Source organism: Amblyomma americanum, chromosome 1 (assembly GCF_052857255.1).
Source record: "Amblyomma americanum isolate KBUSLIRL-KWMA chromosome 1, ASM5285725v1, whole genome shotgun sequence".
Classification (NCBI taxonomy): domain Eukaryota; kingdom Metazoa; phylum Arthropoda; class Arachnida; order Ixodida; family Ixodidae; genus Amblyomma; species Amblyomma americanum.
In genome coordinates this window covers 150535559-150551180 of record NC_135497.1, presented here as the reverse complement: position 1 = coordinate 150551180, position 15622 = coordinate 150535559, and the positions used below count along the sequence as shown (strand labels likewise).

The following is a 15622-nucleotide window of genomic DNA, read 5'->3' as shown; positions in this document are numbered from 1 at the left end:
TTGTCTGTTTAACCTTCCTTTGAGAAAGTTCAACTGATGAGCAAGTTAGAGGCCAAGAAGATTTGGGGAAAAATGTTGACAAAGCTCTTAGAAAGTAATCACGTGGCTACAGTTGCTTTGGAAAATCAGAAGACTGTGACTGTCAGCCAGTTGGTCTTTCAGAAAATCCAGGAGAATTCTAAGAACAGGGTTAACAGGAGTTCTGCTGCACCACAACAATGCATTGGCTCATACTGCATTCACCCTCCTAGGGGAAACTCCAGTGAAACTGGTCACTCACCTCACCTACAGTGGAGGCCTTGCACCTTAGGATTTTGTTCCCTATAGTTGAACAACAGGTGCACAGATAGATGCTAATGTCTGAAGACACTAATGTGGTCCTTGGCACACAATGGTACCAGTGATTCCAGAACTGCTTTATGAGTATGGCCTGGAATATCCAGGGGAGTTGTAAGAATTGGTAAAAAAAAAAAAACAGCTACTGTCAGAGATGAGTGTCTCATTTTAGTAGCCTTTGTGGCTGCTAGCAACAGACATATATAAACATGCCACACAAAGGGTGCTGGGAACCTCTTTTGGCCTGGAGGAAAGACGAGTCACCTTTTGAGATATTTTGTGCATTTTCTGCTGCATGTAAAGGCATATTTGGCTCAGATGTTGGTTGACCATTTTGTTTGTCTGCCCAAAAGTAGTTTTGGGCCTTTTCAGTACCGAAGGCTTGCTGCTGATTTAGTGATTTGTGTGTTGCTCTCTTCACTTCAGCACGCAGAATGTTTCTGAAGTCACATTTCTACTGAGCCTGAAAGATGCATACAGCCAGTTCATAAATGGATCTAGTACATTTGTCCTTATTAAGGCCGAAACTTGGGCTAGTTGGAAAGCATCACAATTCATACTGGCTACCGCGTTTTTTAAAACACAAAGGATGAGGAACACATATGCACATGACAGGCGCACTAGTTTCTGTCCTGTGCGTATGTGTTCCTTGTCCTTCATGTTTTAAAAAAAGCGCTAGCCAGTATGAATTGTGGTACATTTGTCCCTTGAGAACCAGATGGCAGTTGGCTGCTGTTTGGTGGCTTTGGTCTCATGGTCAACTAAAGCACATTTGTTACTATTTATTGAATCGGGAAGGCTCATATAATTGGCCTATAAGCACTAAAGAAAGCTCCTTTTGCTGTCTGGAGGCAATATAAAAAAATGCTACAATATTGTCCTCAGGCTCTGTGCTGGTAGAATACTATACCAAAATTATGAATGATGAAGTGGAAGCTAGTAGCCTGGGGTGGGGGCATAATTTAATTTTATTCCTAGCCATTGAGCACTTCTTACCTCACCTCTTTCTCTTTTTCTTTCACAGACAAAGTCTGCATTCACCATAGGGCTCTTCAGCAACCGCATGTTCCTTCTTGCCGTGGCCTTTTCAGTGATTGGACAAATGCTGGTCATCTACTTCCCACCACTCCAGAGGGTCTTTCAGACAGAAGCGCTCACCGCACTAGGTGCGTTTTTATCTTGGTATGATGGTTGCAGAGTCTGTGCTTCATTTCAATTCTTCACAGCAAGATACTTCAAGGGTTGCATAGCCACATTGGTAGCTGAGGTCTTCGGACTTCTTTGTTATAGCCTTGATATTCAGTTGAAAGTTACCTGTGGCAACGCTCTCCTTTTTAAGTGCACAGGGAAGTGTAAGCTAATGCAGAAAAACATACAAAATATGGTAATAAATATACATGTGGGAAGGTCTAGAAACTTGCATGTGTAGCTTTTTATGGCTTCTACATTGAGATAATTAAACTTCTCTTTTTGTGTCATTTCTTTCAGATATTTGCCTCCTTGTTGGAGTGTCATCAACTGTTTTTATCGTCTCGGAGCTGAAGAAGTTTTTTGAAAGAAGCATTTCTAGAAGGGTGCGGAAAAAGCAGTTTTTTGGCTCAGATTTTGTTTAAAACATCGGCCCTTGACTGCTGTCTGTATAAGCTGAAATTAGTCATTGCAGTCTGTGGAACCTCTATTGTTTTTCTTTTTATGAATTTTCAGTCAGCTGGCAGTTTTTATTTTTGAAGTGGCACTGTGATTTTTTAACATGTCTGTCATTGCAGTGCAAATGTGTAAATGCACAAAACAAGACATAGAGACGCGGCATGGAAGAGCTGCTGAGTGATAAGCGCTCATCTGTCGTGGCCCATGTAAATAATTCCTGTAAATAACCACGAGTGGGCAAGAAATGTGTAGCTGCAGGGGCAAGCCAGTGTTCTTAAATTAAGGCCACATTGGCATTTCCGTTCAAGGGGTGGCCACAGCGGCAGTCGAACTAATGGCGATGCAGTCAGATGCTTGGTTGGTTTAATTCTCCCATTGTGATGCTGCAGCTGCCTTGCTGTGTTAGTACCACTTGCATGTTCTGACACTGTCATTTGTTAATTCCAATGTTTTGGAGAAGTTCCTGTTAGAACACTTCATCGAGTTCTGTGTTTGGCTACACAAGTGGCTGGGCTTGTTGAAAGGTCTATTTTGAAAGATCCTATAGTGGATGAAAATCCATCTTTTTGCCCATTTTCTAGAAGTTGCTGCAAAAATGATTAATGGTTATGGCAATGTTTTTATGCTTAAAGCATTTAGTAAGGTGTTCGTTGCTGTCACGTATTCAGTATAAAAACAAAACCGCTTTGAACAGCTTAATGATCCACTGCTGCAGAATTGTTTGCTGTTTATACTGCATGATAAAGATTAAGGTACTAATATGTGAGTGATTCTCTTAAACCAGAGAGCTAGGCTAGTGACATAAAAAAGAAATCTGGTAAAAAAACAAAAATAAAAGAAAAACGGTGCATGGATAACAATGGAAAAACTTTCTGCTGAGACAAGTTATGATGAAGTAAGGTCATAACAAAGCAAGGTCGAGTTGTGCAAGTCAATAGTTCCCCCATATGAAAAGAACTGCTGTGATAAAATTGAATGCAAAGAGAATCGGGTAGACAGTCACAGAGTTGTGTCAAACTGCAAAAATAAGAATCCAAGGCACATTGAAGTTGATTAGAACATTTAGAGCTGTTTCAGTAGATACGGTGTAAAATGGTGAGCCTTTTATTTCAACACATATAATACCAGTTTTTTGTGCAATTTTATTTCAGGTCACCCGAGTACATTGGGCTATGTTTCATTGCTTGTTATGACTCTTTCTTTTAGTAGTGTTCGTTTGCTTCAAGGTGCACCAACTTCCCTCACTGTCAGTTTTACTTCAGTTAAGTTCAAGTATCTGTACCTCATAAGTTAGTATGGTTCACTGCTCATTAGTAGTGTCTCTCTTGCTCATCAGGCTCTTTTACATGCTAGATTGTTTATTGCTATCTCTTGTTTGTCTTTCATCCTTGCTAGTAATTTTGTTTGAAGCAACTTTTTTGCTTTTATTATGCATAGTGTCTGTAAAACAGCCTGGAAACCCTGTTATCTTTACCGTGGTGCTTCAGCGTGAGTGATACGACTGAACGCACATGACGGTTAATTCTGAGGCCCTTCACCATTCAGTCACTTATTCAGTGCAGCTAGTTCTTGTGTCAGGCACATTATGACCTCACTTGTTACTGCACCACTAACCCTCAACTGCTTTGACTGGTGGATCAGTGTAATGAGAGCCAAAAAAAAAAAAAATGAAGCTTTTGCATAAAATTATTGAACAAGGGTGTTGAGTGGGACCCGTTTGAGAACAGATGAGTAATGTGGTAGACGGGCACTACCACTTTGCTCTGCTGTTTGGGCCTCTGGATGATGCATTGTAAAGCAGGAAAAACCAATTCTGTACCAACATGCATAAGGCCCCTAGCTTCCCGCACTTCTCACATTTCGCGAAAATTCGTGGATTTAAGCGTTTTTCATGGCCTTGTGTATCAGCAGCTGCATTCTCTTTTCTGATGGTGTTATTAGAGACATCAGTAGAGATGGCAGTATGATTTAAAAGTGCCTATTTTCTTATTAGCTCAAATATAATGTGAGCGGGGAGGTTGAGAACTATGAAAATTTTAAAATAATTGGTGATTATAATGCAATCTCAAACTGTTCAGGCCAACCATAGCCGAGGGGCCGCTCCAAAAAAAAAAAAACACTAACAGCACGCTAAAATACAGAATCAGCAGCTACGGTGATGCTATTTAAGAGGCAGCATTTCAGATGCACGCACCACAATTTAGCAAAACCAAGCCTCGAGTACTTTAATGATGCAGCCTCCCATGCAGCAGTAGCTGCCAGTACTGCCATACCTCTGCTATACGGTGTTTCGAGCTGCCCAGCCTTGTGCCTGTTCACCCTTTTTTGCTATCCTTACACCACTTCATGCAGTGCATTCTCTTTCTTAACAACCCGCACTGCCTCCTTTCTATATCTATGCCCCCATCCCTCTTTTTCTTGTTTGCCACTAGCTCGGCCCCAAGGGTTTTAAAAAGCTTACTTCACCTAGTGACTCTCAAGCCTGGTGGCAAAAGTCGCTTTAGCTACCTTAAAAGCTTGGAAAAAAAATTCACACTATATTCATACCATGGCTCTGAATACAATGTGAGGTGCATTCTGAAGCATTGTTTGATGTCTCCCGCAAAATTTAATGACTTTTTTGTTTTCAATTCATGCAATATCAAATTTTCTGCCGTAGAAATTTAGGGATCTTAAACATTCAAATGGTCTGCAAACATGCAGTATGCATGTTAAAAATTATATGGCTCTTCATGAGCTCATATTTTTAGTGTATATAGATTGTCTGTACAGTTATAATTTTAAAGTTGCTCTGTGACATGGTGCTGCAGCACATGCCACGGTATAAAGCAAGGCTTAACATCAGTGCCACTAGTTCCAGTGGCACCTGTTGTGGTCACCCCAGTGAATGGCAGTATGAGGAGCAGCGAAACTAAGCTTGCCTAAAAACATTGGTCAAACAGCAGCGTGGCTTGCCCGTTGAAAACTGGCTTATGGTTGTGGCAGCATTGTGGGCAGGAACCTCATGAAACACCATTTTTTCTTTTTTTATCTCATTAATAGAAGAAAGTCCCCAGTGTCTCTTAATTTACTTATGTGAATGTTTCAGTGATTTACTGTTTCCTACGACATATTTCTGAACTTGTGGATTGTGTGCTTGGGCTTTGCTTTTTTGGCAAAGCGAACCACTAGTAGTGCCTTGCGAAGAGTAGTGGTAGAGTACAGGTTGGATCACATCTGTTATTCGGTTTTGGTTTATTTCTTGTGTGAAGCCTGCAACGTCTTAAATCTAGAGTGTGTTATAAAAATCCATCATGCACTGTGCTTTTGCTTGGAGCATTATAGCCGTCATCATTTCTTTGACTCTGAGATTTATTTTATAAAAGGTATGTAGCAATGTCATGCCTGGTAATTACAACTTGAAGTATTGGTGAATTTTTCATACTAGTTTTTCAAGATTACAGCAAGCTCTCACTTTGATGCTAAATTCATGTTATGTGGATATACCCAAACAATAAGTAAAGGGATGAAGATAAGTGTTCTTTTGCTGGAACTGCCTGTTGCTTTTGTCAGGCATTGTGCAAATGGACTCAGATGTGAGAGTAAGGAGTGATTGAAGCTATCCTCCATATTGACAAACAAGTGCTTTCAAATGCTGATGTGCATCTCGAGATTTATTTGTAAATTCTTTTTTTTTTTCCTTTTTGGAAACTAAGAGGTAGCATAGCCTCTCTCATCACAATATTGAATGTTGTTCCGGTGTGCTCACAGTATGTTTGCGAAAAATCTGTGCTAATTGTGTTTACGTTTACTAATTATAAGTAATTGCCTATGTAGATATTAAAAGTGTTTGTTAACACACTTATACCCCTGTCACATGGGGCTTCTTCACAGCCTTTGCCGTAAAGTTGTCTTAATGCACTAAAGGAGGAAAACCGAATAGGAGCAGCGGCGCTGCTACACGGAAAATCCAAAGGAGGTAGAACCTGGCCTCCGTGAATGCCAAAAGTCACCGCTGTGTGTGAAGCGGCGCTAGTAACGTTATGAAATTAAAGCAGATGGTAGCACTTCAGCTAAGAGGATAAGAGTGCTTTCGTGTATGTTTGAAAAAGTAGCTATCACGATAATAAACGAGCGTTCTGACGGTGAGAAACGGATATTTTGAAACAAAAGTTTCTTTTTTTTTCATCGTTCCCGGTCCGACCACGGTAGGAGCACTTTTCCGTTCGCCTCCTCGTTTAGTGTGAGAAGCGTGCTTTGTTGCTTATGTCCTTGTGCGTATTTCAAAGAAATTAGGTTGTGCCTGGTTAGCGTGCTGCCGTAATCATGAGCTACGAACCGCAAGACGTTAGAACGAAGTGTGTAATTGCCATGAAGAGCAAACGAAGAAAAAACAGCAAACCGAGAAGCGCAAGCACGTCTGTGTCGATGCGGCTGCTGAAAAGCGTTCAAGTCCTTTCTTAGCAGTGTAGATGTCTTAAGTCATAGCCTCCTCTACGGTTAAGTGCACAGTAACGCAAAATTAACCATTAAATAAGATAAATTAGTAATTTTTTTACGTTTTCAAAACTAAAAATTGCGTCAATTTTTTATTCTTTGAGCTCGCTAGCTGGCGCTGCCGTCTGGGTTGCTCCTTTAAGCAACTTTAAGGCCGCTGACGGCCGCCTTTGCGGCTACGGACCTTTTTCGCAAAGGTCTCGACGCTTTGCCATGTAGATGTGCGTCATGCACCTTTGGGGTAAAGGACCTTAATTCCTAAGGCCTTACAAGTGCCCGTGTGACAGGGGTATTATTCACGTAGTAGCATCATCATGTGGTCACCATCCTCAAAACATCGCTAACAAATGTTCGAGTGCATTTAAATGTTTTGAACTTCACCATGTTTCGTCTCTTTAAAATGACATGGCATTAATCATGCTGCATCAGGGCTGGGCGTTTCACAAAATCGTGTGCTTTAATGTATAGTGTTGCTTGCAGCCATTCACTTGATATGCTTATTGAGTTCTTGAAGTTAGACTCTTTTCCAAACTCTGGTCAGCTTTCCTGTGATCGGACCGTCCTGGGGGGAGAAGTTGGGTGCAATGCTAAGGACTTCTACTCCGTGCTTTATCCTGTGCACACACTGATGAGCAGTGCTCTGGCACAGCTGCCTTTAGTCCTTCCTTTGTGGCTGCAGCGAGGATGGTGAATTGGACTTGTAAAGCAATGGCTTAGAAGCTTACTCCCTTACAAAGGGCAGCAGCGTGCAGGAAAGGGGTGCGACATTAGATGTCTCCAGCACTGCATCATACTTCTGCCCCCAAAACCGGTTTGGCTGCCATGGTGAACGGGTTTTCACTGTGCAGAGAAGCTGAATTGCAGAGTTTTGCAAAGGGTCCATTGAAATAATTTTCTATTAGTATTCAGGGTCATAGTAAATTATTCGATTATATTCGCTTTGTAGAACGATTCTCTGTAATGGAAGCTTTCTTCAAAATTTTAAGACTGCTTCCTTGTTCTACCATTTCACATATTCAGTACAGTGACAGGAGTTTAGGGCTTGCACCTGCTTTGAAATTTGAAGTTTTACCTTAGAAGCTGCTCAAGAAATATAAAATTTGAAGGGAAGCAAGGTCTTCAGAGCATTAGCACCAGAATTCAGTTTATTTGCATGTCACTTTCGTTAAACATATTTTCTTGTTTATTTCCCTTCTGTTGGCACTGTAAGGCAAGCCTAACTGCAGTGGTAAATTTTGCTCTAGCCGTGCCTACAGTCATCCATGGCCCGTGATCATTTGCTGGTTTTTACGTCCCGTTGTTTCATAAAATTTCCTATCACTTAGCGCACTCCAGCACTTTCTCAGCTTCAGTCTAGTGCAGCCAATGATAAGTTGGCAACAATGCCACTGTTGGTTATGGAAAAAGCAATGCAATGTCAGGGTAAGCTGTACAGGCAGCAGGTGCTGTTGGTGAGCAGTGATCTGAGTGGACTTTAGTAAAAGGAAGTAAAAAACAAGGAGACCGGAACAGTGATCTGGGTGGACCAGTAGTAAAAAAATGAAAAAAATAAAGCAGACCGGAATTATTAAACCATGCTAAGTATGCACGGCCCATTGTACTGCATCACAGTGGAATGGAAGCTACAAGTGCAAGGCAATGGCGTCTTCAGTTGTGAGGTTGGCTCGTAAGCATGCGAGGACAACACACTTGTGGAACATGTTGCCTCGTGCTCATAGCTTTCACTCCACTGCTATTTACTTGTGAGATGGAGTACAGTAATGTCAGAAAGAATGTCGAGCAGCGAGTTCTAATGTTGAGTCGGCTGTTTCCTCCTAGAATTTCCAGTATTCAGTAATAAGCATGCTATTAGTGTCTGCGCAGTTTTATTAATCTCAAAGTATTTTCAAAGTACTGTTCATTTTGATGCAGCAGATAAGTCTGGAACCATCTGCAGTACAGAGCTCTGAGGACAGAGTGCTCCGTTGTGGTCCTTTTTTTTTTTTAATGAAAAAATCTCTTCAAACAAGTTCCTCGCTCCTCCTGAAAATGTTGTCTTAAGCCCTACAAAGCAAGATTTTTAAAAGACAAGCATGTGCAGTCATGTTCTGCACTGAATTTTAGTTCAGTAGTAGTTTTAACCCCCTAACGGAGCTTCTTTTTTTTTTTCGGAAATTGAACCAAACTGCCTATATTTTATTTCAGGAAATGGTAATATGGCTTATCTGAAGCAAAAAAAGCCATAATTTTTTTTTTTTGCCATACAACAATCTTTTTTCTGGTTGGCAGAACTAAAATCTGTCAGTAAAACTAAAGAACTGTGCTGGACGAACCCTACACACTTTAAGGGGGGACGTGGCTTCCAGGAAAAGTTTTTATATTTCTCTTTGTATCTACGTTATTTTTTATTATATTAAAGTCTTTGACTACTCGCACAAAGTTTCACCTCTGAATTTTGTGAAAAGGCTGCAGCGTTAACAAAATGTGGCAGAAGGCTGGTTCAACATTCACTGCATTCCTACTGGCATGCTACAGGTCAAGACTATTTTAAAGGAATATTTTTTTCGCAAAGCACAAATTTTAGTTTTGAATTTTTGTGGTGCAGAGTCCATTGACATATCTAGGGTGAGAAGATTTCATACAAGAAATTTAAAATTCACAAATTCGAAAAGAATGCAGTGACCTGCACTGTGGTCCTAAGACTGCAACAAAACTTGAGTCAAATAAACAAAACAGTCGTGAAGAAATTTGCTTTGCAAGGTGAGCATCTAGGCAGAAAACCGTAACGGAGAAAAACGTCCATTCTTCGTGCGCTTCTCTGCAATGCTGAGCTGCCAAGGTCTATGGAACAATTTTCTTTAGAGTACTTCCCGATCAATTTCAGCAGTGAAACTTCAGGACAGCATAAAAAACGAGGCACATAAGCAGACACAGCAATTTTCAAAACATCAAATTTTTGGCCACTTTTTGGGATTTCAAAGCCGCATCCCCCCTTGAATTGGATACAGAGTGCTATAACAGGCATGACGAGGTGGATTCATAATAAGCCTAAAATGACCATAGGCTTGTGACGGCCGTGGCTCATCAAAGTTTGCTAGGGGGTGAAAGCACACAATAACTAGAGGGTGTAAAATCGGTTCTTTCAGTAAAGCCTTTTGTACTGTTTATCAGGTAGCCCTCTGCAATTCAGTGCTGTTTTGGATCAATTTCTTTTAAGTTTTGTATCTTTGTGCATCTGTTACCTTTCTTGTAGCCACGCTTCGTCTGACAAGATTGGCATTCAACCACATTTTTAGTATTGTGCAGTATCCCCTGAGCTTTGCACATTGCGCAGAACTGTTTGCATTTGCTTTTCAGTTGTGCACATTGCACTCTGCATGGCAGTGCATATCCATATGCATAAATACCGGAAGCATAAGCAGGTGATTATCAAGGAACACGGTGCTAAAGGAATGGTACAGAAGAGAACAGACGTACACAAATGCTGACTAGCAACTGAATGCATTTATTGCGTGAGTGCATTAAATACACATGAAAAAGGTTTGCGCATTACCTGGAAAAAACATCACCAAAAGCAAAGTCACTAGAGCTTGTCAGTCAGGAATTAAGATACGCCAGCTCTTGGCGGAAGAGGGATACTGAAGGTTTGCTGACACATGATGCCCCCTTGCGCGCAATAGCAGAGGCTTCAAAGATTTCCCTTGCCCGTGGATCGATCAAAAAGTGGTAAACACCCTTAGCAGATTTTGTAGTGAAGTGCCAGGTTGCTGTTGGGGGTGGTGGCACATACCTGGCAGTCCACTACGAAAGCTGTAAAGGGTGTTTATGTCATCAGATCGCTGAAGAGCCATAGAATTTTATGTGGCCTTGTACTTTGGTTTTGGAAGCCCCATGAAAGAAATCTGCTCTACTCTCAGAAAGTGAGAGCTTGCTGTTTCTATGCAGAACAGTAAAGTATTATTCAGGGGGAACTGTGCTGGGTACTTTATTAATTACAACTTTCCCTGGAGGCTTCAAGAGCTCTTTATTCAATACATGCTTGCATTGTTACTGTCATGCCGTCCATATGTAGATGACTTTACTGGATTTCTCCATTGTTGTTCCTGGCATAACACAAATCACAATTGATGGAGCTGAATATTATGCTGTGGAGCTTTCATTTTTTTTTTTTTTGCTGTAGCTTATTTTATGTATGTGCATTTTTCATGGCTATTCAAGATGTGTCTTGCTGTAAATGCAAACTGGCCTGCATTTGGCCCACCAGAGATTTTTAAGAATCGTAGCATTTTGTCAAGCTTTGAGATATCTTCATGCTGCAGTTAAGTATTGTGTGTCCTTGCAGAAATGCAACTTCTACAACTACTCTTGTCCATGCACACACAAAAATTGAAAGTGGACATTCCTAAAAATTTTTTCTTACCATTCTATTCATGCTTCTGGAACTTGTGTTTTCTGTAGTTACTGATAATTTAGGAGTCATCAAACTTGTCATGGAACCATTTGTTAACAACCTGACATCTTTAAGTGAAGTTTGTCAAACCCATTTATGTATTGAGTGGAATCTCAAGTATGAGAAAGTTGATGTATCTGAAGCATCAGTTGTAGAATACAACACTGTCACAGTGATTTTCATTCTTCTCTTCACATTGTTAGTATTTTTCTCTGGGAACTCATGGCCCCAGTTTTGGTACAGGCAATAAGTGCCTGCAAGGGCATGCCGTAAAGAAACAACATAGATTAACTTCATCCTTGTCTTTTTGAGGTTATATTTATAAAGTTGCTCAAATGAAAACTCTTGGAATGCTTTATCAAGGGCAGGCAGTGCTTTCTTTTCTTGTGCAAACTTACTGGCTATGCAATTTTTGAGTGTTAAGGCCACCTTTAACACAATCGGAAAGCTTCAGCAATTTTGCTTTCACATAAATTAAACGAGAAGCTTTTGTGTTCAGTGAAAAAAAAAAAAAAAAACACTGAGCACTCTGAGTTCTTTTTTCATGTGGGGACATTGATGCGCACTGTTGGCTCCTCTTCCTTGAAGAGTAACTCGTGGTGTATAGTGTTCAGTCACATTTGGTGGCTTGTGCATGCCATAATTGCATACATAAAGAAAACCTCATTGCGATGATCTTACACATGTGACAACTGCGGAGGTAATGTGGTAGTCTTGTGACCAGTGGTATTGAGCAACATTTAGAAGTGATTCCGTCAACGCAATGCAAGTGTTCAAGTGTTTTGGTTGTGTTTGCATGTGCTCAGTACGGTGTGACACATCTTAAGTTTTGTGCCATCAAAGCAAATGTGATAACACCCCCGTGAAACCATATGAACAATATGGTTAGTTTTTCCTATGTGAATTGGCACTCAATAGAATTTCGTGGATGCCACCTGTAGAGAGTGGATTCTGATTAAGCGACAGAGTCGGCAGTAGATTTTCACTGCTGCATGCTGAACAGCATTTTGTAAACACCAAAAGCTTGCCTTCAACATTGATGACTGGGGTTTTGCATTTGCCGCATTATGGTTGGTGTAGTGATCAAACTAACCTTGCATTTGCTGGCCTGTTTGTTGTGCCAGTGGTCGCAACCATGGTTGACAGCTTGTATAAGGGAGAAAAAAAAAATTATTTTCTGCAACACAGGTTGACAGCTGTGCTGCACAGTTGTTGAAAAAGGTGCATAGCAGTGTGCAGCAAAAGGTGTTGTGGCTTTGTCATGCATGGAATCTTGCATGTATCATTGCTTCACCTATGTGCATTTTTTACATTGCCATTAAAATAATTTATGCATAATACACTTGTCCAAATGTTGATTATGTTTGTTTTGTACGTGGCTATTACAGGAGAGCTGTCACATTGACTAGGGGTCCTCACTCGAAGCTTTTTAATGTGCCTTTGCGAGCTTCAAATCCACACCGAGGTTAGTCAGAGCTTGCATTGAACTGAATGGAAATGATTGAGATGAATCTTGTGGGTGCTAATCAGTATTTTGGTACACATTTTATTTTGTTCCATGCCTCCTGAATGAACAACGGTAATGTGTCTCATTATCTTTTCAGACCAGCACCAGACACACTCAGTGGTGTACGCTGCTTGCACATTGCACTGCATGCAAGGATATATATGCATCTCAGCATTTGCGAGATATGCAACTGCACTTTGTGCTTTGTGTGCTAGAGCAGTGCATAATGTTAAAAAGGCAGGTCTAAGCAGTGCTTGTATGCAAGATAGCGTGAAGGCCAAGTGCACTGGTACTGTCATCGCCATACATAGAATAGTCAATATATACATGTGCATCACTTGCTGTCGGGAGCTAAACATGCTATACAGTCAAACCTCGATATAACGAACATGGATATATCAAATTGCTCACTATATCAAACTCTTGGAATCTGACAAATACACGTAAATTTTACCGTGTATGCCGAACAATCCATTCTACATCAAACTCCCCAGCACCTTGCTGTGTTGCTTCTGATAGTGCAGCAAGCGTCTGCACCTCGCACCTGCCGACAGCGCCACGGAAGCAGTGGCAGGTGCAGCTATAGCGTTGAAATGGCCTGTGTTGCAGCTGTGGTATTCGTCACAGAAAACAGCAGTACAATCCTGATGTATTAGCTTCTGGTCTGGCATGTGCATTTTCTACGAGACACTGTTCTCAAGTGGAATAGCTGCTCTAGCTGGCAGTTAGTCTGCCGCCACATGTGCTGGCGACTATTTGCAGCGATGCCAGCTGTAGTATGGCACTCGCAGTAACCCAAAGTAATCTCCAATTGCTGCCTTCGGAAATGTTAATGAGGTTAATGTGAAATCATTACTTGGCTACGTTCGCGGTTTCTTGTCCGCAGAAAGTGGACGCAAAACGTGTCGGCAGCCCTTGCGTCGTTCGAGGACGAGGAGTAAAAGAATGATTGTATGTTATAGAGGATGATAAAAGGTCGATGCGCATCAAATTTGGTTGATGTGGAGTAATTATTTAAAGGCCTCAGAAAGGGGTGTTTCAGCTTGGCTTTAAATGGTTGCACTATGTAGAGTGCAGGCCACCGAGCATCCATGCCGCGTACGAGACGTCACGTGCTACCACAGCCGCAGCCACACCGTGCGCGCCGCAGCCGGCGGAGGTAGGAGAGGGGCCGAGTGTGTGGGGCCGACGGAGTGGCGCCGCCGTTTTGGCGCGCGAGAGAGCGAAAGGCGCGAAGACACGGAAGTTCAAATTTTGTCTGCATATAACACAGCTTCCACAGGACGCATTAAAAAAAAACTCTTGCTGGGGGGTAATGTGCGGGGCACTTTCCTTGCCGTGCACTGCAGAACTACAGATGTCCGTGGTGGCGAGCAGCGCGCGCAAGGTATCTGCGCAGCCCGCGTCCACGGTCACCACGCTGCGCCGCGTGTTGACGCGGACTGCCAGAACTCCCGGCCGCGGGCCGAGCTCCTCCTCGCACTGCGAGTTTTTAGAGTTGAACCAACGAGCAGAGCGCGTCCTTGGTGTCATCTGTTTTGGTTTAGTTGCGTCCTTGTAGTTGCAAAGAAGACACAGCTCCCCCGTTAAGCGCTCCGCGAGCTTCCCCCGTTCCGTTCGCCGCGTTCGGGTGCCGTTTAGGGCCTTGCCGTGTAGGGGTCTTTGGCCTGCGTTCCGCGATAAGCGTTTGTGCCGCTGGGTGTTTTTGTGTACACTAGTTTGAGAAAGTGTATGTGTTTGCTGTTGGCATGTCTTGTAAGGATGGGCTCCGGTTGGTTCCGATAACGGCTTTCTTGATTGTTCGAAAGAAGGGTCGCCAGAATGCTGGTGAAGCGTATTTAAGAGCGGGTTTTTCAACCCGACAAGGGGTCTCGAGAGAGAAACGGCTGCCTTCCGGCTGCTGCTCGGGACCTCCGCTCCGAAGATGTTGCGCGCCCCGGAGTATGGCTGACTGTTTTTCTATGTGACCTCATATATTTTATCTCAGTTTGTAAGTTTGGCTAATGATTCGGATCTATCCTTAATAAATCAAGTTTATCAACACATCTCGACACCTGCTGGTCCCCTCCTTCAATGCGGCGGAGCTCTCGTCCGGGCACGGAAGCACGCTTCGTTACACCGGTGCCCCGCTGCCGGACGGTGTTGTTTTGAGGAGAGGAAATGCACATAACTGGCGCACTGGGTCAGTGGACACCTCAATCGCGCTTTGAGGTGCGTGGATGTGACTATTTCCTGCCACATGATGACATTCTAAAAGTGGTCATCGAAGGTATCAATGGGTACGGCACCACGTTCGTTTCCAGAATGCATGTGGCATTAATGTGAACACCTTCCTGGACCTTCGTAAATGTGACCTGCGGTCGTCCTTGGTCGCCTTCGAAAATGGCATTTACACCCAGAAAAAAGAAGTCTGCATTGGTTCCTGCTTAGCCCCCGTGTTCAGCGACCTCGCTTTGGCGTACCACGACAGGAACCTAGAAAGACAGCTTAGCACTAAGGACCACACAGATCTTCCAGTATGTTGACGATTACCTCATCCTGTTCGACTGTCAGCCAGGGGGCCATACCATTGACCATGTGAACCTCATCTCAGACTATTTTGAAGCAACCATCTCTGGCTTGACCTTGACAAGGGAACTTCCCGCAGACAACTTGAATAAAGATGTAGCGCAGAAGAGACGAGCACGGGAGAGAGACACGACAAAGACGAACGCTATTAACAACGATTTATTTTCCGTAACAGACATCAATATATAGGCGTGCACATCGCATGCGCACATGACATAGGGCGCTGTCTCAACAACCGTTTAAGGGAGCATGCTCAAAACTTAATACAAGATAAGCTCGCGAATTTAGTTCAGCATGTTCTGACATACAAGTGCGAGCCCCGCTTTAACGAAGCAAAGATTCTGGGCAGGAGCGCTAGCACAAAAACCAGAGTTTTGCTGGATGCTTTCTACATTAATAAAAAATCGAGTGATTGCATTAGCACACGTCAATAAGTTTGTTCTCCGGGCGCGCTTTTCTGGAAAGTTTTCTGTAAGAATAACACCGCCTCTTTCGTGCGTGCCTCTTTAGGCTTTTTCTGTAGGTTCATCTTCAATGCCTGTTTTCCCCCCTCCTTTTTTGCAGATGATACATTATGATTCTCGTTATTTCTGCGATTGCAGATATGTAATCAGATTTCTCTTTTTTTCTGTCAAGAAGCCCAGAGCCGCCCTAGTGTC

At 42.5% G+C, this 15622-nt stretch overlaps 2 protein-coding genes across 4 annotated transcripts in view; both read left to right on the top strand.

The window, feature by feature from the left end:
• SPoCk (secretory pathway calcium atpase) overlaps positions 1–5053 on the top strand; it is an 80472-nt gene extending 75419 nt beyond the window's left edge. For all 3 annotated transcript variants that reach the window (XM_077647326.1, XM_077647327.1, XM_077647325.1), the window contains exons 23-24: positions 1361–1502; positions 1825–5053. In XM_077647326.1, coding sequence (XP_077503452.1) covers positions 1361–1502; positions 1825–1949 — 267 coding nt within the window. In that variant the 3' untranslated portion in view covers positions 1950–5053. The remainder of the gene's footprint in view (positions 1–1360; positions 1503–1824) is intronic.
• LOC144113930 (uncharacterized) overlaps positions 1884–15622 on the top strand; it is a 34871-nt gene continuing 21132 nt past the window's right edge. Inside the window, exon 1 of the mRNA XM_077647330.1 lies at positions 1884–1910. The gene's annotated coding sequence lies outside the window, so the exon portion shown is untranslated. The remainder of the gene's footprint in view (positions 1911–15622) is intronic.